The sequence below is a fragment of the Ambystoma mexicanum genome, chromosome 9 (genome assembly GCF_040938575.1).
Source record: "Ambystoma mexicanum isolate Mex_15411 chromosome 9, UKY_AmexF1_1, whole genome shotgun sequence".
Lineage (NCBI taxonomy): Eukaryota > Metazoa > Chordata > Amphibia > Caudata > Ambystomatidae > Ambystoma > Ambystoma mexicanum.
This window is the reverse complement of record NC_090931.1, coordinates 569428238-569451355: the sequence shown is the minus strand read 5'-3', so window position 1 is coordinate 569451355 and position 23118 is coordinate 569428238. Positions and strand designations below refer to the sequence as shown.

Genomic DNA, 23118 nt, shown 5'->3' with positions numbered 1-23118 from the left:
TGTCCATAAAGAATGTTTTGGGGATCTGTACTGGGAGCATTTGGAAAAGAAATAAGAATTTGGGGAGGATTACCATTTTTATGAGATTGAGGCGTGCCATTCAGGAGAGGCCCGATCTTGCCCATCTCTCTGTCTCTTCTAATTGCAGACCAAAGGGGGGGGGGAAGTTGCCTGGGAATGAGCCCTCGGGGTCACTCTTCACCTGGACCCCCAGGTATCGGAACCCATCCTGTTGTAGCCTAAAGGGGAGTCCACTCACGTAGGTTGCCTGCGGGCCAGATAGATCTCCTCCTACGAACGCCACCTGTTAAGTGACTTCAATTCAGCAATCCCACTAAGTCAGTGCCTCGTCTTGGACGCCCAAGGGAAGCCCTTATTTATATATTTTTATGACAAGTTATACTCTGGATGATAAACCCTTATATAACGCCCCTCTCTTTGAATCCCCCTGACCTCACTGAGCCAAGAAGTAGGTTTGTTTTGCAATTTAAAAGATTTATTGGAAAAATTAAACAATATATATATCACACTTTTATAATAAATTTATATTTGATATCACACTTAAGAATATGACAGTGATCAACAATGGATAATATTACAATTGTACGCTTATTTAATTACTTAGGAGTTGGTATAGGAAGGAAAAGGTAACTGAGAATGCTTTTATGGTTTCAAGGAAAAACAATGATGGAAAGAAAATGCAGTACAGAAATAAACTGATAGGGTTTCACAAGAGATAATATGTTCACTTTTCCCCTTGTGGCAATTCACTCCCCCCCCTATGCAGTATAAGGAGATGGAAGTAAAGCACACAGTTTTCAGGAATAAAATCACAATACAATACGAATTTCAGTTCCCCCCTAGCAAGCTTAGAGAAACGGGGATGGTTTTAAACACAGGCGAAAGTACTTTTAAATGTGGTATGCAAAGAAGGGAAAAATATGCTAAAAATGATTTTAATTCCCTGTAGGAGGTTCAGGGTAGGTGATAGCTATTTAAGATTAGTTCAAGTCACACTCGCGATGCTCAATGAGGGATTAGCAGGTTGAAAACGAATTTTAGCAGTTCAAGCAAAAGCTGCTATTTTGACAGGAGCTAATTTTTCAATTTGTGGCAATTAAGTCGCGTGCGTCGAGCGCGATTATGGAAAAAGTATAAGGAATAGACTTCCTGGCCTAAGGTATCCGTTTCCTGAGTAAGAGCCTGCATCTGTGCTGCCAGGTCGTCCCTCTGCCGGTGAAGGGCACCAGCAGTCTGGCGCTCTTCATCAAACTCTGCCTGGGTATCCAGGTCTTTCAAAATCAATTTATTGCTTTCCTCTTTCTCTCTGTCTAGTCAGATTTGCAGGGTAGCTACCTGCTCTGTGCATGCCCTGTTGCAGTCCAGTAGTTGCTCCAGCTTTTTCTGGCTCTGCAGTAGGAAGTCCAAATCTTCTTGGTACTCCTTCTGCAAGGCCAGAAATCTGGTATCCTGGTCAGCCTTTTCCTGTTGCAGGATATCCATATCCTCCTTTATTTTAATGATGTACTGTCTACTCTCATTTTCTGACTCCTGGCTTCTTTGCAGCCTCTGCTCAGAAGAGTCCAGATCAGATTGGGCCTTCTCTAATGCCAACAGTTGTCTACTTGCCAGATCTTGGCCTTCAGCACATTTGTCCTGTATGGCTCCCATATATAAATATAAATATGCCGCTACCCTGGCAATCTTGTTGTGCTCATCCTTGGCCTTAGGGGCAATATATAGTTCACTCAGGGCCACATGTAAGGGACCCTGATCTCTCCATATATCTGACACTGTTTCAGTGATCTGGGGTGTGTTTGCCTGCAACCAGACCGCCTGGTCCTGATGAGCCCACTCACCTCTCACAAATAGCTTATCTAAGAGGTGTTCTCTGGCTATTTTGATATCTACCAAGGTCGTCATTCTGGAAATTGATTTCCTTCCTGACTTACGGAAGTTTGTATTTTATTTTGCAAAACAGACCGTTTCCTTAGAGCGTTCCTTTGAGGGGTGTTTTTACAGTGTAACACGGCGTGGTGATCCAACAGGATTTGTATCCTGTCAGTTAGCACACTGTATCAAGCTGCACAAGTGATAGATCTAATCCAGAATCCCGGACGAGCCCCCAATCTGTCAAGTGACTTCAATTCAGCAATCCCACTAAGTCAGTGCCTCGTCTGGGACGCCCAAGGGAAGCCCTTATTTATATATTTTTATGACAAGTTATACTCTGGATGATAAACCATTATATAACACCCCTCTCTTTGAATCCCCCTGACCTCACTGAGCCAAGAAGTAGGTTTGTTTTGCAATTTAAAAGATTTATTGGAAAAATTAAACAATATATATATCACACTTTTATAATAAATTTATATTTGATATCACACTTAAGAATATGACAGTGATCAACAATGGATAATATTACAATTGTACGCTTATTTAATTACTTAGGAGTTGGTATAGGAAGGAAAAGGTAACTGAGAATGCTTTTATGGTTTCAAGGAAAAACAATGATGGAAAGAAAATGCAGTACAGAAATAAACTGATAGGGTTTCACAAGAGATAATATGTTCACTTTTCCCCTTGTGGCAATTCACTCCCCCCCCTATGCAGTATAAGGAGATGGAAGTAAAGCACACAGTTTTCAGGAATAAAATCACAATACAATACGAATTTCAGTTCCCCCCTAGCAAGCTTAGAGAAACGGGGATGGTTTTAAACACAGGCGAAAGTACTTTTAAATGTGGTATGCAAAGAAGGGAAAAATATGCTAAAAATGATTTTAATTCCCTGTAGGAGGTTCAGGGTAGGTGATAGCTATTTAAGATTAGTTCAAGTCACACTCGCGATGCTCAATGAGGGATTAGCAGGTTGAAAACGAATTTTAGCAGTTCAAGCAAAAGCTGCTATTTTGACAGGAGCTAATTTTTCAATTTGTGGCAATTAAGTCGCGTGCGTCGAGCGCGATTATGGAAAAAGTATAAGGAATAGACTTCCTGGCCTAAGGTATCCGTTTCCTGAGTAAGAGCCTGCATCTGTGCTGCCAGGTCGTCCCTCTGCCGGTGAAGGGCACCAGCAGTCTGGCGCTCTTCATCAAACTCTGCCTGGGTATCCAGGTCTTTCAAAATCAATTTATTGCTTTCCTCTTTCTCTCTGTCTAGTCAGATTTGCAGGGTAGCTACCTGCTCTGTGCATGCCCTGTTGCAGTCCAGTTGTTGCTCCAGCTTTTTCTGGCTCTGCAGTAGGAAGTCCAAATCTTCTTGGTACTCCTTCTGCAAGGCCAGAAATCTGGTATCCTGGTCAGCCTTTTCCTGTTGCAGGATATCCATATCCTCCTTTATTTTAATGATGTACTGTCTACTCTCATTTTCTGACTCCTGGCTTCTTTGCAGCCTCTGCTCAGAAGAGTCCAGATCAGATTGGGCCTTCTCTAATGCCAACAGTTGTCTACTTGCCAGATCTTGGCCTTCAGAACATTTGTCCTGTATGGCTCCCATATATAAATATAAATATGCCGCTACCCTGGCAATCTTGTTGTGCTCATCCTTGGCCTTAGGGGCAATATATAGTTCACTCAGGGCCACATGTAAGGGACCCTGATCTCTCCATATATCTGACACTGTTTCAGTGATCTGGGGTGTGTTTGCCTGCAACCAGACCGCCTGGTCCTGATGAGCCCACTCACCTCTCACAAATAGCTTATCTAAGAGGTGTTCTCTGGCTATTTTGATATCTACCAAGGTCGTCATTCTGGAAATTGATTTCCTTCCTGACTTACGGAAGTTTGTATTTTATTTTGCAAAACAGACCGTTTCCTTAGAGCGTTCCTTTGAGGGGTGTTTTTACAGTGTAACACGGCGTGGTGATCCAACAGGATTTGTATCCTGTCAGTTAGCACACTGTATCAAGCTGCACAAGTGATAGATCTAATCCAGAATCCCGGACGAGCCCCCAATCTGTCAAGTGACTTCAATTCAGCAATCCCACTAAGTCAGTGCCTCGTCTGGGACGCCCAAGGGAAGCCCTTATTTATATATTTTTATGACAAGTTATACTCTGGATGATAAACCATTATATAACACCCCTCTCTTTGAATCCCCCTGACCTCACTGAGCCAAGAAGTAGGTTTGTTTTGCAATTTAAAAGATTTATTGGAAAAATTAAACAATATATATATCACACTTTTATAATTTATATTTGATATCACACTTAAGAATATGACAGTGATCAACAATGGATAATATTACAATTGTACGCTTATTTAATTACTTAGGAGTTGGTATAGGAAGGAAAAGGTAACTGAGAATGCTTTTATGGTTTCAAGGAAAAACAATGATGGAAAGAAAATGCAGTACAGAAATAAACTGATAGGGTTTCACAAGAGATAATATGTTCACTTTTCCCCTTGTGGCAATTCACTCCCCCCCTATGCAGTATAAGGAGATGGAAGTAAAGCACACAGTTTTCAGGAATACAATCACAATACAATACGAATTTCAGTTCCCCTCCTAGCAAGCTTAGAGAAACAAGGATGGTTTTAAACACAGGCGAAAGTACTTTTAAATGTGGTATGCAAAGAAGGGAAAAATATGCTAAAAATGATTTTAATTCCCTGTAGGAGGTTCAGGGTAGGTGATAGCTTTTTAAGATTAGTTCAAGTCACACTCACGATGCTCAATGAGGGATTAGCAGGTTGAAAACAAATTTTAGCAGTTCAAGCAAAAGCTGCTATTTTGACATTCGCTAATTTTTCAATTTGCGGCAATTTAGTCGCGTGCGTCGAGCGCGATTACGGAATAAATATAAGGAATAGAAAGTCGGCTTGTTTTAGGCTTGTTGGAAAGCTTAGAATCTTAGCTTTAAAATGAAAGTTAAATCTCGTTCCTAGCACACGCGGTTCCAAAGATATGGACGCTTTTGTGGAGATAGTTTTTCGAAATGAAAGTAAACTTCAGAATGACAAAATTACACTTTTACAGCTTAAGAGATGGGTTCTGCACAGTTCTGGCTGAGTACTCGCACTATAAATTTGAAGTAGGCCGTCAGGGTCTGGTCAGGTTGGCTGGTTCTCTCACCATGGACGGTCTTTAGTACCGGTTCTGCGCCCAGCGATCTGGTCTGGATTTGCTAGCGGCACTGCGGTCTGGTCTGGGTCTCTGGGTCTTTGGCTCTGCTGGTCTGGATCAAGTGGATTCTGGATACAGCACTGCTTTCTGGGTACTGGCACAGGGTTCTAGCCAGAATCAAACAGCTCAGCCCGGCTGCTTGAATAATATGCAAAAGATTTTGAGGCCTGCTGAAAAAGTTCTGAAGTCTGGATTCTAGGTTCTGGAGATGGTCCTTCTGGATATTGTCAGAGTGCTTTGCAAGAAAATGGAAAGTGAGTGTCTTGCCTGTCCAAAGCAGTCTCTTTTTATGTGTTTTGGAAATGGGTGTGTGCGTGGGCATAACTAAGCCTGCCCCTCACAACTTATCATTGGCCAAGTCGTCCTCTCTCCCTTGATTGGGGAAAGGAATGGAGTGTCATAGTGATGAGGTATGTTTTATGAGTCAGAGGATCCTCCCCTTTGCATTTACTTAGAAAAATCAATTTTACCCAAAACACATATTTCCCAGATACAGTTTGTTGAAATTACATGTACACATTGCAGATGATTTGAGGTACATTCTTGCCCAACTCTGATCTTTCTAAGAGCTTGCGTTAAGAAATGACAACATTTTTTTTGTTTTTGGTAGCTTTAGCAACATTGGCTTTTCATCAAATCTTTACACAGACCTGTACCCTCTCCCTGAGCATATTACAGTCATTTACTATGTCTCTAGCATAAGCCCCATGTCTGCAATATTAATAAATAGCGGGGTTTGTTCCCAGAACACCGCACAAAGTGGAGTTTGGTCTCAAATCGTGAGGGCATTTTCCATATTAAGGACCCCCAAATTGTACATTTCTGTGAGCTTAATACAAGATTTTACAAGCAATTTAATCAAACATACATTTGCCCTTAATTGAATTCACATACCAGTCTGGCCTGCCCCCCAGAACTTGGTGAGTCAGAGATCACAGGCCTCTCCTTCCTGGCAGGGCAGCTGTTGACATTTACACCCTAATCTGCATTTCTATTCAATTGAAAGGTTCTATTGTCTTGTGTCCTGCAGGCTGCAGGGGAAACTCCTCCCTCTCAATCAACAGGGCCATGTGATATCCTGGGCTGTTGTGTGGTTCTCTGAGGTGTTAAGAGTTCTCAGGAAAAGCAAGTCTTTTGAACTTTTAATTACATAAGACCACCTTCTGTTCACTGCACAGTTCTACAAGACAGCTCTCCTGTCAGGATTTATAGAGCGCCAGCGCCGGTCAGTGGCTTGCAATGGTACTGCACCCATTTTTGGGAGCTTTCCTGAATTAATACATTTCAAAAAGGGGATTTTACTTGATAGCATATGATCCTTGCTAACAGTGTATTAAGGTAGATTCTGCAGTAGAGTTTTGAAATATGCATTTTGAGCTTGTATTCAGAGAAACAAAGGTGATTTCAAAGCGCTTTTGGATTTAACAGGGACTGCTGTTTTTCCTTGGCACCACGTTTCACTCATGGCGCTTCTGTTCCATCACGCTCGCACTGGTGGGTGGCAGGTCAGGCGACTAATTTGGTGTGCGCAAAAACTGCACGGTTTTCCTGGATTCTGGCACAATGTGGGCTTTTCGGCCTTCTTGGATTTTCAGAGCCCACAGCCCCAAATGTTGCAGCATAATAACTTCAACATGGGTCAAAACCCCTGACACACCGATTTCCCAAGGTTAACCTTATACCCCGATAGTTCCCCATAGCGCGACAGACCCTGTAACATCCTGGGGATCGTCTGGGATGGCCTTGTAATGTAGAGTAGAGCGTCATCCGCGAAGAGGCAGATTTTACACTGTATGTCTCCTATTTGTACCCCCCTGACGGCCTCATCGTCGCGGACAGAGATTGCCCATGGTTCCATCACCAATGCATAGATCAAGGGGGACAGTGGGCATCCCTGTTGTGTACCTCGCTCGAGGGGGAATACTCTCGACTCCGTCCCGTTTGCTACCACTCTAGCCGAGGGAGAGGAATAGAGTGCCGACATCCAGCCAAGCCACCTCGGACCAATCCCCAGGGTCGCGAAGACCTCCCCCATGAAAGCCCAGCTGAACCGGTCGAAGGTCTTATCTGCGTCAAGGGCCAGTAGGAGTGTGACCTCCTCACGAACCTCCCTGGAGGTGAGCACGTGGAGAGTTTTCCGCATATTATCTGAGCCCTGTCTATTTAGGACGAATCCAGCCTGGTCAGGATGTATTAGCGGGGGAGGCAGCCTTCCAGTCTGGAGGCCAGGACTCTAGCGAAGATCTTGGCGTCTACGTTTAAGAGCGAGATAGGTCTGTACGATCCGCATTCTGTCTGATCTTTACCTGGTTTGGGTATTACGGTTATTAGGGCATGTAGAAACGTCAGTGGGATTGAGTCTTGGTTCCTGATTTGATTAAACAGTTTGGCCAGTGGCTTCAGCAAAACAGATTGGGTCTGCTTGTAAAAGTCAGCCGTGTAGCCGTCCGTCACCCCCCCCCCCGGTGCCATTCCCGCTTTTAATCTCTTTATGGCTCCCTCCACCTCCTCTTCATATATCTCTCCTTCCAGGGCCACTAGCTCAGAGTCCGACAGCCTGGGCAGATGGTGATCCGCCAGGTAGGTTCGGATGTCTTCCAGTGATTCGCCCTCCTGTCTGGAATAGAGTTTGCTATAGTAGTCGGTGAAACATTCTGCTATTTCCTCCCGGCCTCCACAGGTCCTGCCCTCCCCGTCCTTGAGGTGTGACCCCTCTCTCCACTCTGCAACCTCGAGCTCTTTGCGCCAGAAGGGTCCCCACGCTATCTCCTCGTTCGTAGTACCTTTGCTTGGTGTACCTCATCTTCTTGATGACTTCCCCTATGAGGACCATGTGGAGCTCCTGTCTTTTGCCTTGCATCTCCACTAAGAGAGCCTCGCGGTCTACCCCGGGGAGGCCCAGCCTGGCTCACAGACCACCCAGTTCTGTTCGGATCTTACTCTCAATAAGGCCCCTTTCTCGCTTGCACCTCGAGCCCTCTGCTATTAGGAGGCCCCTGAACGTGATCTTTGCCACCTCCCATACCACGGCCATGTCAGTCTCTTCATTATCATTCATCTCGAAGTAGGCCACCATTTCTTTCTTCATGAAGTCCAGAAATATGGGGTCTCTAAAGAGTGTATCGTTACATCGCCATCGGGAAGATGTTGCGGAGACAGGCAATGACCATTTGGCTATGAGTAGTTCATAATCTGACCATGTTATAGCCTCTACCTTGGGTTGTTCAACCTCCCCATTCCCCTCCTCGGAAACTAACAAGAGATCAATTCTGGTGTAGGTGCAATGTGGGGGTGTGAAAAAAGTGTGTCCACCCTGGCCTGGATGTGCTTTGCGCCAGACGTCTACCCAATAGTGTTCCCTCAGGAGGGTCTGCATGGTCAGGTTATCTTTGGAAATCCCCTTGGGTGTTCCCCCCCCCCTTTGCCTACCACTAATCCAGGCGGGGATCCATTATGAGGTTGAAGTCTCCACCCAGTATCGTGGCCCCCTCCGCCCATTCGTCCATTACATTGAAGATCTGAGTGAGGAAACTAATTTGGCCGGAGTTGGGTGCATATAGGGTGGCCAGAGTGATGCACTCTCCCTCGCAGGTACCCTTAATACCCAAGAATCGACCCCCGAAGCCCCTTTTGGTTTCTACTCCCGTAAGGCGGAACGCCCTGCCCACCCCTTCCTTCTTGGAACTCCTATGAGAGGCCCAATAGTTACTACCAATCTCTTTCCCCTTAATTTTCGACTCCTTTCCTTGTTTGTAGTGTGTTTCGGTGTCCAGTTAAAGTTCCAAATCCTTTTGGTCGAATGCCAAAAGAATTGAATCAATAGGCTCGAAAACAAAAGGGTCGTATTTTTTTTTTTTTTTTTACAAGTATGTTTTTTTTGGCTCTTGTATACTTTGAAAAGGATGTTTTTAATAAGAAAAATAGGGGTTTGGGGGGACCCCCAACCCCAAAATAAATAAAAAAATGTGACCCTTTTTTTCGGTCCTATTGACTCGATCCTTTTGGCATTCGACCAAAAGGATTCGAAACTATGACCTATAGCCGTGTGTTTCCTGTAGGAAAAGAACCATGAGGTGTTGTTTGCAAAACATGTTGCTCGTAAGGGACCTCTTATTCTGGGAGTTAAGGCCCTTGACATTCAGCGTGCCTATTTTCCCTTCAATCATTATCGTTTTTCATTTTGTGCTCTTTAAACCCCTTTGTGTGTTTGCTATATAGAACCCGTTGTGGAACAAGTATCCATGGCTCGAGCTGGTTTCCCCCTTTCCCCTTAACCCTGCCAAGAACTCCACCCCCCCTCTGTACCTCCCCCCCATGTCTCCCTTACCCATTTTGTAGGGCGTTTGTCGCCGGCTTGTCCCTCGTGGCGCATGTTGTGGCATGGTGTCGCCAACCTCTACCATTTCTCGAAGGCGGAAAGCCAAGCGTCACCCTGTAGAACCTTAAAACAGCCTCTGGATGGGCAACATTTCAACTTTGACCTAGTTTGTCCAAATAGAAACCCCATCAAGTGCAGAAAAAACATATGGTGGCCAGTGCAGTCCTCAGGTCGCCGAGGGCCCCTGAGGGAAATGAATCGAGCCTCGGCATGGTGATTAAGCCTTGAATACTGCTTGTGTGATCATGTGGGCCCTCCGCAGTCCGTTGGGGGGTGTCTGGTCTTCTGGAATTTATGTGAGCCTTTAACTTTTAGCTTCCATTGAGAGAGGTCCGGGCCCCGAGGGGCATGGCCGTGATCCCTGTCGGTTTCATTCTGTTCTCTTGATGATCCCGCAAGGTCTCCCGTGAGGTCATCTGTAGCCCTCTGAATGTCCACTTCCGTGACTAGCTGGTACCTCTGACTCTGCCATTCGAACGCCAAATAGAATGGATGTCCCCAGCGATAGCGGATCCCCTTCTCTTCTAGCCATCTAGTGATGGATCCGCATTTCTTCCCTATCTGGAGTGTGAGGGCTGAGAGGTCTTGGTATATTGTCACCCTGGAGTTTCCATATTGAATGTCTCGCACAGTTCTCGCCCTCTCCAGCAACCTAGCTTTGTCTCTATAGTAATGGAATCTGGCTAGGACTGACCGCGGGTCCCTGCCTCCACCACCCGCCCGATGTACCCTGTCAAGCAGGAGGGTCTCAGCAGAGTCTGACCCCAGGACGATCCTAATGATGTCTTGAACTTTGCTTTCAAGTCCCGCCTGGGTATCTCCTTCCGTCTCCTCCAGGCCGAAAATCCTCAAGTTGTTCCTCCTCTCACGGTTTTCCATGTCATCGACCTTGAGCCGGAGATCTTCCTCACGGCACTGCAGCTCCCTGAATCTAGTTTCCATTTGCGTTTCAAGGAGGTCTGTTGATGCCTGGTTGTTCTCAACCCCTTCCATACGGTCCTCTAGTGTGGAAACTTTGGTCGTGAGGTCTGCCAGTTTGGCCCCCATGTCTGTCCTTATAGCTCTGATCTCCTCAAGGATCGTCTGGATATTACTCTGCATGGTGTTCATGCCTGGGGCCTGCGTGGCTGTGGGACTGGTCTCCATTTTGAGGTGTCCTGGGGTGAACTGGTACTTCGCAGGAGTTTCCCTCCAGCTCTTGGGGTTTCAGTCGCCTTGGGATATGGGGACCTCACAGGGCGTCTCCTGGCGTTTTCCTGGAATCCAGAGTCGTTTACCACGTTGATTAGCCCAACTTCTCGGGATTATCTTCAAGTAATGGAGCTGTGTGTCAGTCTCTGAGCCCTGTTCTGTGGCCCACCTCTTTGGTCTTGCCACGAGCACGCTCACCCCTGGCACAGCCCTGGCTCGATAAAGTTCCCCAATCCTTGTAGGTGTTCCTCCCGGAGGGTCTAAGCAGGCCTTGATTGGCGACTGAAAGCTCGACACTGGGGGTTCCACCTCCGAAGGCAGGCCCGGCCTGTTTTACTTCCCTGTGCCCCCTTGATATAGTGAGCACCTCGGTGCTGGTTTGTTGGTTGCGGGGGGGTGCTGTGGGGGTGTGGGCTTCAAGCACACCCCCTGGGTGGATAGTGGTGCAGTTTCTCATCTGGGATGGCTACGGGGGCCTTCTTGCTGCAGGGGGCCTGGGGTAGCTCTCCGGTGTGGTGTGAGGAGTCTGGAGCTCCAGCTCGCGTTGAGCAGACACCCCCGGGTGGGCCATGCTCTGATCACTGAGCAGGATGAGGGATGGGGGGGCTCAGGCGCGCTCCCGCGACGGCCCGAGCCTGCCCCCGTGTTGTCGTGGGCTCCCCTGCTCTTCGCCGGTGTTCCTCGAGGGGTTGTGCGGGGTGGGCCCCCGCTATCCTTTTGGTGTTGCGAGGATGCAGGGCGCAGGTCGCAGAGGAGGGCCCTGGTGCGCTCCTGCGTCGGCCCGGGCCGGATTGTATGTATGGTGCTGGAGGTGGTGGGGGGCAGGGGAACCCAACCTCCTGGGTGCCCCGGCCTTCGTATCGTGCGGCCTGGCGCCGCGGGTGCTTCTCTCGCCGCCTCCCTCGTTCTGGCAGCCGTCCGTCGCTTGTCTCCCGCGGCGGAGGGGTGGAGATGGGCCGCCGGCAGAGATCACCCTGCGGCCAGCCCAGCCCCGCCACGATGTGTCGGGCACAGCTCCTGGTTCACGTGAGCACGGGCAGGGTGTCCGGCTCCTCCTCCCTCAGCGCGGCCGGCCTCCACGCGACTCCCGGCTTGGAGCTTCCACAGAGGTGCTTGGGGGAGGGGGAGGACCGCAATCCGCGAGCCGCCAGCAAGAGAACAAAGGCGCCTCAGGAGACCGCTCGAACTCCGACACGTTCTCTGCCGGTTCCCCTTCCTGAATTATGTCGGCATTTGGGGCTTGTGGACCTTTATGGCATGTTCTCTGGATTGTTTCCCGGGGCCATATGGAGAGCTCGAAGTTCAGGCAGCCATCTTGGCTGCGCCCCCTGGTGGCCCCCACTACCATTTTTTTAAATGCCGCCTTGGTTTTTTCAGGGCTGTGTAAATCTGAATACATGTACAAAACCCTAATTTAATAGTTGCCCTTTCTCTTGCTTCTTGGGTGCCTTCCACCCTCCTGTTTACCTTTGTTGTCATTGTACCCATTGATTTAGCTGTTGGTTTGATGCACAAGGCCCAAGTGGGCCCAGGACATTTAGCCAGTGAGTGACAAGTAAAGGGATTTTGTACCATTCATCCACATTTGTGTGGTGCAGGGTTTATCTTCTCAGAGATAGAGATGCTTAGCTCTGTAGTCTGCCTGCTAGGTCTGCACTTTTAGCACAAATAGTCCTCATCCACTGTCGCTTAAGGAACTTCCAACCACAGTTTTCTGCGGCACATAGCACTACCATTTACGCAATGAGACTCCATATTCCTGGGATGCCAGTTCAGTATCTCTACAGTGAATAACACTACCATTAAGCACTCTGGGACTGCGCTCTTAACCACCAACACCATTAATTCACAGAGCCATGAGATCCCTGTGAAATTGCAATCAGAACAGTTGAACTACAGGAGCTTGCTTCCTGTATGACCTTTAATTCTCTGTGCTTCACAAGTGCACAGCAGCACCATGATCAACAGAACCATTGCACTGCAGACGCTTTAGCCCTGTATTGCACTATTATTGAACCACTCGCGATCCCAACCCTTTGACATGCTTTGCTGCGCCTCCTAAGGGCACAGGTGCACCATCGACCAACATGGCTCTTCCACCATTGATACACATGCTCTTCTTTATCTCTCTGCAGTACACAGGAACCCTATCAAGACACATGCTCTTCTTTATCTCTCTGCAGTACACAGGAACGCTGCAGACTGACATTGCCATTCACCACCGATACACATGCTCTTCTTTATCCCTCTGCAGTACACAGGAACACTGCAGACTGACAGTGCCATTCCACCACCGACGTGCTCTTCTTTATCTCTCTGCAGTACACAGGAACACTGCAGACGGACATTGCCATTCGCCACCGAGACACGTGCTCTTCTTTATCTCTCTGCAGTACACCGGAACACTGTCGAGACACGTGCTCTTCTTTATCTCTGCAGTACACCGGAACACTGTCGAGACACGTGCTCCCCTTTATCTCTCTGCAGTACACAGGAACACTGCAGACAGACTTTGCCATTCCATCACCGAGACGCGTGCTCTTCTTTATCTCTCTACAGTACACAGGAACACTGTCGAGGCACGTGCTCTGCTTTATCTCTCTGCAGTACACAGGAACACTGCAGACTTCCACCACGAGACGTGCTCTTTATATCTCTGCAGTACACAATTGCAACAGGGGCCCTTGCGACCATCTCGCTTTACCTCTTGATTACTCATCAGCACCATTGAAACAGCAGGCATTTCACCACTACAACATACGTTGGTTTGTGTCTTTCGGGTGCACAGTGACATCATTAAACCGCAGTGCCACATGCTCTCATTAGCTCTCTGCAGTGCCACAGCTGCATTATGGAACAATGCCTCTCGATGAACATTCACTGCGCTGTGATTTTTGTTTTCATTTTCACTGCTCAGGCCTATTGTTATGGTTTGTGGCAACATTGAATGGTTCTGCTTAGTGCAAATACCGTATTATTGCTGGAAGGGCCCCAGCAATAGTTTGCTAGTGGTTAATGTTGACATGTGGGAGGGTGTTTAGTTTTTACATCTCCCCATTGACTACAATGTTCAACATTGTTTTTAGTATAGTCTTGTCCAAGATGGGCAGACATATGGAAAAAAGACACCCCTGAAGAGGTTAAAAAAGGAGGTTGGTGATCAGTGAAATTCAGAGCAAATGTCACTGAATATTCTTTATCCTTTCAGCCAAAGAAACCGAAAGCACCTGAGAACCCGTTTCATGGAATCCTCTCCAAGTGTTTTGAGCCCCATCTCTACGTGTATATCGAGTCCCAGGACAAGTGAGTATCACACTAATCAGTGTAATCCAAGTTGGTTTATTGGCAAGTCACAGCACTACGTGCTTCCTTAAGACTTGATGTACATTTGTCAATCTTGTAGATGTCTACATTTTATATAGTGAATAATACTGTGAGTTAGTCTGCTTCAAATCACTTTCAATGTTTAGATTGGAGGGCCCTGTGACTGGTACATCCATCCAAAATCACACCATTTGATAACAACTTGGTTCTCCTGGTTCCATAGTCAACCACTATGTTTGATTAATATTATAAGCCAGGAGACATGACAAGTCTCATAGTTCATGCTCTTGAGGAACCACCTGGTGCATTGTGGATAACCTGTCATTGTCGTGCCTTGAAACACTTGTGTGTAGGTGCTTTATAAATGCCATATCATATCATATTATATCAAACATTTGGTAGAATGTTTACCTCCTTGGGCCTCATTACAAGTTTGGCGGTAGCCTTGCTGCTAAAACCGGAAGGCTGCTGCCCAACTTGAGAATTTTTCCGGCCGCTATCAATGGGGAAATACAGGGCCATTACAACCCTGATAGACCCTGTATTTTCCCATTGCCAGGGGCCGGAATCTTTTACTCCCCATTCCCATTTGAACCCCATAGGGCTTGAAAAGTCACCCGCGAGCAGAACTCATATTTCACCAGTCCGGTATCTACGGTACCGGCAAGATTACCGGTACCGTAGTTACCGGACCGGCAAACTTGTAATGAGTCCCCATGTGAGAATTTCGAACTAGGCGCTTTAGTGATCAAAGCAAGATGTTTCCTTAGTATATTTACAACAAACATTGGAGAGAACAAAATCTTAAAAAGCAAGCAGTTAAAATATCAAAATACATTTTAATAGCAGGGCTTGGTCGGTTTCTTGAATCAGTACAGCTGTATACTGGCTGAGAATGACCAACTGACTTCTGAGAAATGCCTAGTGGAATCAATCCTCTGCATCTAACATTCTATTTTTGTGAATCCTGGTCTCTTGCAACCAGTTGGGACCCTTAATCATATCCTTGAGACTTAAGCTAGGTTCGAGATCAGAACGATTTACCAAAAAGCCTGAGAGACTCCCAAGTTCAGGAAAGCGCTGCTCCCATTGTGAACCTTTTACATTTGCTAAGACCTCCCGGCAACAGTCACACCAGGGCACTAAAAATCATTTTTTGAACCATGAAACTGCTTTTGCTAACGGGTATAGACAGACAAATGTCTCAGCAGACCATCTGTAATGACCTCTGGGGTTACCTGCATTGTCCCAAGAGACCTAATTTGGAGCCTGGGAGATGTTCCCATACTTGTAAGGAAACGAAATGCCAATTTGCCCAGGAGGAAAGGCCGAAACTGATAAAACGAATACAAAATAAAATGAACATGACATTTCTAATTACTTGACTTCTGGACAACTCCAGAAGAGTGTTACGCTCACCTAGTATCCACAGGGACGCCACACGATACTAGACGGAGGTCTAAGCGCTATCCCGGACCCCTCTCTGCTTGGTTACGTGCCAGACATTGGGTAGCGCCTATAACAGGGGAATGGAGGGTTAAGATACTGGTTCTGTGATGGGTGGACTCCCAACTCCCTCTGGTCCAAATCCCCTCACTTGGGGTTATTGTTCACCTTAGGTTTATGTGCGTTGAACTTTCCGTCCTGCATCTCTGTGCAGGGGCGCGTGGTTGGTGCAGGCGATCCGTGAACCTAGTTGCTTCACTGGTCCGTGTGTTCTTATATCTGGTCCAGACGGGCTGTTATGCCGACTCTGCTTGCTGTCTTCCAGGTGAGTTATAATGTTTTTTCCGTCTTTATTCTGTCTCTTTCTTTCCCTCCATTTTCTCTGTCTTCTCTGCGTCTTGCTCCACTACTCTGTTCCCTAACAGTGTCTTTTTTTGTTTTCACAGGGATGGTTTCAATCTCGGAGTTGCCGCACCGATGGTGAAGACCACAGTGAGTTAATGATGCACGGAGCGCTGCGCTGTTTATTGGTTTTAATTGCTAACCTGTGTTCTCTTCTCTTTGTACAGGTTGCAGTGATGTTCCGGAGTAATGAGTGATCGAAGCGCTGCTTGCCCAGGTAAGTGCTTTGTAAGTGCTGACCTTGTTCCTTCTCCCTTGCATGTTGCAGTGAAACCCGGAGATGGGCGAAGTAAGAGAAGCGCAGGGTGCTGCCAGGACTCGCTGCTTGCCCAGGTAAGAATCGTTATTAATGCTGTCCTTGTTTCTTTACCTTTGCAGGTTGCGGTGAACTCTGGAGATGGGCGAGGTAAGCGAAGCGCAGGATGGATTCAAGATCGGTTACTTCACAGGTAAGTGTTCTTGCTGGCTAATGCTGTTCTTGTTCTTCCAGGATATTAATGAATCCGGATCTATAGATAATTCTCAGTGACGTCGAATTCTGGAGTAGATACATATTAAACAATGAGGCTATTGTTAGTCAGTTATAACTGTAAAACCGATTTATAAGGCTACTATAGATGACTTGACTATCGAAGAATTTGCTTTCTGATGAGCAGTGGTCCATGGTACTTTTGATTTTGTGGTTTATTTGAATTGTTGCACTGCCCTATGTTGGTTATTGGGGTTCCTTTTGTGAATTGTGTCGTTTCGTCATATTTAGCTAAGCATGCATGACACATGACTTTGATGGACTCTCCACTCTTACTAGAACTGTATATTTGCCTCTCCGCATGATTATGAGGACTGCCAGAAGTGTCTGAAGATAACTGTCAGACTGGATTACCACAAACAGGCCGGAGCAGCGAAGTTGGTTATACTTGGCTGTTTATTATACCATTCAATAAACCACAATTAGCTTCATTGTAGCCTCGTGCTTTATTCTCCTCTGTTGAAGTCAAGTCCTTTTACACAACTCTTCTGTTATTCTCTTCTTCCCCTTCTGCAATGGTACTTCTAGTATGCCCAGGTAAAGCGCTGTTCGTTCCACACTACCTCCTCTGTCAAAGGCTGGCAAAAGAATTAACATCATCATCGGGGACTGTTCCTTTGAACCCCATACCCTCCCCTGATTGGCCATTGGTACAGGAAGTTCCCACCCTTACTATGTGTAGAAAAGTACAGCTTCTGGACCCCATCCTACTTTACAACCTGCCCGTATGGTTTGGCTTTGGTCTCACACTGTCCAGGTAAGCTGCCATGGATTTTAGTAGTCTTTTGAACTTTAGCGGCGTCCTGTTGTAACAGGGTTGTTTCTCCGACTTTAACTGCTGGTTGTTGCACAGGTGTGATCAGATCGCTTGGCCGTTGTACAGTTGTGGTCAATCCAGCCGGCCGTTTGTAGCGGTTGCTTTGAATCTCCCTGGTTTGCTGTGGGGTCTTTCATAGCCCAGTTCTGAAATTGGTCCCTCCCCCCCTGGGAGCCTCGTACACTGCCGCTGATCCCCTCCTGTCGTAGTCCCCACCTGTCGTTGTCCTTCTCGCTGCGGTCCCTGGGTCGGCAGTTTGTCACACCCTGGCAGTCCTGTTAAGCGGCCCTGCACAGGTTGGTCGGACACCAGCGGTTGCTCTGTTAATCGGTCCAGTCTGAACTTCTTTGGCGTCCCCACCCACGCACCTGTCAGCAAGTCCTGTTCTGACAACTGTCCCTGCTCTGTCTGCTGCTGTTCCTCCATGGACAGTGTCTCAATAACCCTATATTGTGATTGCCTTTCTTGATACTATTTTGTAGTAGAGCCTCTTATGTCGGTGCCTTTTGTTCTTACTTTGCCATCTATTGAAAATTGCAATAGAATGAAATTTCGGGATGCTGAAATTAGTGACATTTTTCATTATACAGTGCTCACTTGCCAAGGCTGCTTTCCAACTTGCCTCTGATTCTCAGTCTATGCATGCTTTGCTCCCCGATAACTATCACAGATTGTACAAGAATCGTTCCAACCCTTAAAGGTGCTTAAAGGGTCTTTATTGAGGGCTGTCCCTCTTTCTCTCTCTTCTTTATTAGCACGTCATCCCTAACCTGGGTTAGTAAATACAGGTGGTTGACTCCTATTGTCTCATTTCTGTTTTAGTCTATGTATGATGATTTAAGGGCAGCTATGCCTTCTCTATCTAAGCTCCCTCAAGAACTTATTAACTTTTCCCTACTCTATCCAATTGTTAGTGTTCTACTAAGAATTGTGCCTTACAGATACCCAGCTGTGCTCACTATCGGCCTCTCACTTTCCTACACTCCTGTCTCCCTACCACTTCTCATTCCTCACTCCAATCCTATGGTACATCCGATATCTTCCACTCGTATGTCTTGCCTCCTCCTTTGATGGTACTCCCACCTCTGTACCATTACTCCCCCATGTTCACCACCACTTTCACACTACTACTCTCTCCTCCAGATTACTACTTCCTCTTCCGTACTACTTCCTCTTCCGCACTACTGCTTTCTCCTCCACACTACTACTCCCTCCTACACGCTAGTATTCCACCCGCACCCCAAAGTCACTACTCCATCCTCCACACCTATTACTCCTCGAGCTACTACTCAGTAACCCTTCTTTCACCCTGTACCATACACTGTACGTTAACTCTTTACACTAACATGCCTAAACACACTAATACACACACTCAAACTGCAGAGCCACTTCTACTACTTAGCCAATACCTCCATTGCTACTCAAAATGCCTCCACACTCTGCTGCTTTTTTCCTTGTGCTGGTCCCTTGGTTGCACACCTCCTCCTCCGACCTCACCCTGATAACCCACACTTCCTGCTTTCTGTTGGAATCTTACATCCTGCTCCCTCTGTTGGTATTTGTTCTCTCTCCCTGGCCCATCTGGCCCTACCTTCCTAAACCAGGGCGAGTTAAAGAAACAAATCCTAAGTAGCGGATTAAGCCTTGCCCACTTTTGTACACAAGTCTGCCGCAAACAGCTATAGCGTCCTGAGAAGGCAGGTGTCCATGTTTCGGGGAAGGATTCCGGGTTCCCTTGAGCCAAGTTCTATGGGGGAGAGTTTGTGTTTCTTCCCTCCAAGTCCCGGTGCTCTAGTGGGCTTGCAGGTTTATGTGCGGGTTTGCCAGAGTCCCTGGGCAGCCACGCAAGTTCCTCCTGTCTGCCGCATTTGTAGAACATTTTATAGCTAATGAAAATGAGGCCTGGAATAAATTAAATGAGAAGGGCCTTCTTGGAAGAACAAGAGGGACAATAGGTATAGATTCTGTAAATTATTGGAGATTTCTGCCTCTTGCTTGCTGTCACAGTTAAAAAGGATGCCTGTCAAACTGTAAAGTGCTCCCGAATGTTGTCAAAATGGTAAAAACAACCTTTTGGACTACCTTTATTTCAAAGAATGAATCATGCTACATTCGAAAGGCAGACCCAACTGAAGTAGTTATTTCTCAGGGAATGCAGCAAGCCATGGAAGCAAAAGCTTCAAGAATTTGATTTCTTCATTTGTCGTCCTAATGGGCCTCATTACGACCCTGGCGGAAATGGAAAAATGATGGCGGAAATGCAATACCGCCATCGAACACCGCTCGTTGCGATCATGACCCGTCACCGTAAAGTACGATGCCATTAGCGACACCGCAGTGAACGGCAACGCTAACTGCACCAAGTACGCGCACGCGCGCCTTGCAAAACCGGAATTACCGCCATGGCGCAACGGTACGCGAATTCTGACCCTAGCGGACATGTACTGAACGCCATCAAGCACGTCGTAAAGTACCATTCCGCCATGGCGAGAAATACGGCATCGTGAACCAACCGTAAATGGCCCACTGAGTGCCTGTACTCCACTCCCTGGCCACATTGCACAACTCCTGGCAGGCGCAATGTACCCACACTATGCAACCAGTGAAATCTACAATTCACCCATGCATGCCAACGTAGAAAAGCATGCAGGGGCTCAAAGCGCCCCGTGAGTGGGCATCCATGTACGGCATGTCACCATAGCCGTACTGACGCAGCACAGGCATGTGAAGGTACAATACATCAAAATGAAAATCAAGAACACATGACACAAAACAACAGTAGTCCCCCATCGCTTGCCACCAGCGCAAGGCAACATCCAAAACAGCATCCTGAGGGGGATTGCACCAGCCCTGTACTCTTGCCAGTAAACAAACCAACCATCAGCAGAAGCATGTACCACACAAGTTGGCAGAGTGACTGAGCAGCCAGGCTCATCCCAAGAGGGGCCGATGGGAGCTGCAGGGCACAGATGGCATCAATACAGAAGCTATTCCAATGGACATGACCCCAGTCCCCCTCCAACAAACGCACGCAAACACAGTCACCTGTGACCAGCCACATTCTGAACATCCCATCATTCCACCAATCGACCTGGCTGACAGGCACCAGTCGGACAAAAGCCAATCCCCCGCCCCTGAACAGCACATCATGTAAACAGTCACAATGGCAGCCCCTATCCGTGACCATACTGTGCTACGTAGGCAAACGCGGCCAGTACTGTACCACACAACTCAACTCAGAAGGCGGAACACAATGCAGATCATCTCGCAATACATACCGCCACAAAGCGAAAATCGCCACATCACCTGCAAAGAACAACGCAACACGACAAATATCGGAATACAATTTAAATGCACATCCAAATGACAAAGGCCCCACAGCAATTTGCAAAATAACACCAAAACAACCATCATCACCGAGGGCTGCATCTGCAATAATTGACCAGCTTCCACTTGTGTGACGCCCTGTACCATCATGGCACACAGGGCCTACATCAACGTTCCAAAAGGCAACATGGAAGCGGCAAGAACCGCAGGTCCGTCCCATGAGGCAGGCACTAGTCGAGCTGAAAGGCCGAAATGTTGCACCTAGCCACCAGTACAGCGTAAGGGCATGTGGCCCATTGGCGATCGTCCCATAAGATCGAAATGGTGCTCCACTGATTCACCCGAAGCTGCAGGAGTCGAGAGTAAAAACCATCTGGAGGAGTGGCGTAGAGATGGCATCTGCAATAGGGCAGGAGATACCTGTCACCCAAAAGAAACACAAATTAACCGATTGCATTACGGGACTCATGATGCATTACAATCTTCATTCAACACACCAAATCCACACCCATATGCATGCTAGCCCACTCCAAAGGAATATACACACCCCTAAATCAGTATCGAATCATAACGAAATCAATCGAGCTAAATACACCATTGGCAACGTCGGTTACTGTGCATGCGTCCGTCAAGATAGAACCCATGACATGGGATTAGTAACGTGCCTAGACACAAGTGTATGAAGGCGCGTCGAGACAGGGAGGATCCGACAAGGGCAGATAGACGTATGTCCCACTATGGCAGCCTTGCATCACATAGCGCAGGGGAAGGGGAGTGATTCCAAAAACCCATGTACATGGCAGACCCTAAACGGAATCATCAGTCCATGCATCCATTCATCATTCCCTCATCCCGCAATGAAAACGCATGAATATTCACTCACATTATATGTGAAACTTCCATCGCGTCTGTGCGTAATGCAGTCCGCAAAAACCACTGTGCCCCTGGCCGGATCTGTAGTGTTGTGAAGCAAGATGGATTTGGGAACGTCCTGCCTTATCGTCCACTACGCTATTGCGCATCCCATTCAATTCATATCATTCAATGCCTGCTCGTTATGGGCCATGTCCCAAGGACATTCTACAATAGAACGTTACATTTCCAGCCAGACCTGTGGGCGTATCCTCGCCGCTACTTCAAAACCAAAAATGCTGGCCTTCGAATTCCTCACTTGCAACATTACGTCGAAAAGGCTTCTGTGAACGCTTGCATTCACAATTACATCAATGTAGTGCGGCTGTGTGTCATAATGCTAACTGGCTGCAATCACAAATGGGACGCCACGCCCGTCGGTGAAGTACGTTACTGTGCTGCATGAGGGTCGGCCATCGATCGAGCCCTACATACCACTGACTCTTCACAGGTATGTAAGCGGCTGCAATCATAGCATGTGTAACAATGGGAGCATAGCATGAAAATCAGTCAAAGTACATCACACTGCCATCGGGATTTGATACATGATTCCAATCCCAAGATGCCATGCGGCCAAATGCAGCCTTACGTGCGGGACGTGCTCGGCCAGAAGGGATAGCATCTGCCACAGAATCATTCAATCAGCACAGGTGGAGGCCATACAGGCCGACAGCACATATATAGCAGACCCAAACCCCTCCCACAACCACTCCCACTCCAAAATGCTACCGGCAGGACTAGCGATGTTGGGCCTGGGGGACCAGATAGCACTGCAAGTGCTACAACTACAAGAAGACGACGAACAACAACAGGTACAACAACCGGGCGCACAGGGGAGACGGAGGAGAAGGAGGAGGAGGAGGGCAAGGCAGGGTCAGCAAGCCCCACAAGCACTGCCACTACCACCACGCAGGCGGCCCGCAATCCCACGCCTCCGAGCCGATCCGTTCAACCTCACTGCTGAGCAGATCCACACCCTCTACCGTTTGGACCGGGACACCATAATCGCCATTGTGGACATGACACATGCTGACCTCGTGAGCATGATAGATAGCCCAACCGCCATCCCACCCCTACTGAAGGTGGTGTCTGCACTCCACTTCCTGGCCACAGGCACCTACCAGCACACAGTGGGACAGTTGCATGGCATTTCACAGCCACTGTTCTCACGGACACTCTTCCAAGTGCACGATGCCCTCCTGAAGCACGCCGACGACCACATCACACTACCACGCACGTACCAGGAGATTACCAACGCAAAAGTGGGATTCCATGCACTTGGCGGCATCCCGGGTTGCATTGGTGCCATCGACTGCACCCATGTTGAATTGGTTGTCCCACATGCCATGGAGGTCCAGTACCGCAACCGGAAACAATTTCATTCAATCAATGTGCAAATGGTGTGTGACTCCAACAAGATATTTACGCATTGTTGTGCCAGATTTCCAGGATCTACCCATGATTCTATGGTCCTGAGGAACACAAGAATACCACGCTACATGGAGCGACACGCAGGGCACAGATCCTGGCTACTCGGTGAGTCTCATTCCATGCATGACATCGTGGCCCATTTGATGCGTCAATGACCTTGCAGGAGGGGGGGGGGCTACTTAGCACTATCATTCCACTGACACCCTTCATTCGTCTCATACAGGTGATGCCGGGT

General features: G+C 47.5%; 1 protein-coding gene across 1 annotated transcript in view; it reads left to right on the top strand.

Annotated features, from left to right (window-relative positions):
• VPS53 (VPS53 subunit of GARP complex) overlaps positions 1 to 23118 on the top strand; it is a 1349775-nt gene that overhangs the window by 855257 nt on the left and 471400 nt on the right. The window contains exon 13 of the mRNA XM_069615168.1: positions 13904 to 13998. Within this exon, the coding sequence (XP_069471269.1) occupies positions 13904 to 13998 (95 nt within the window). The remainder of the gene's footprint in view (positions 1 to 13903; positions 13999 to 23118) is intronic.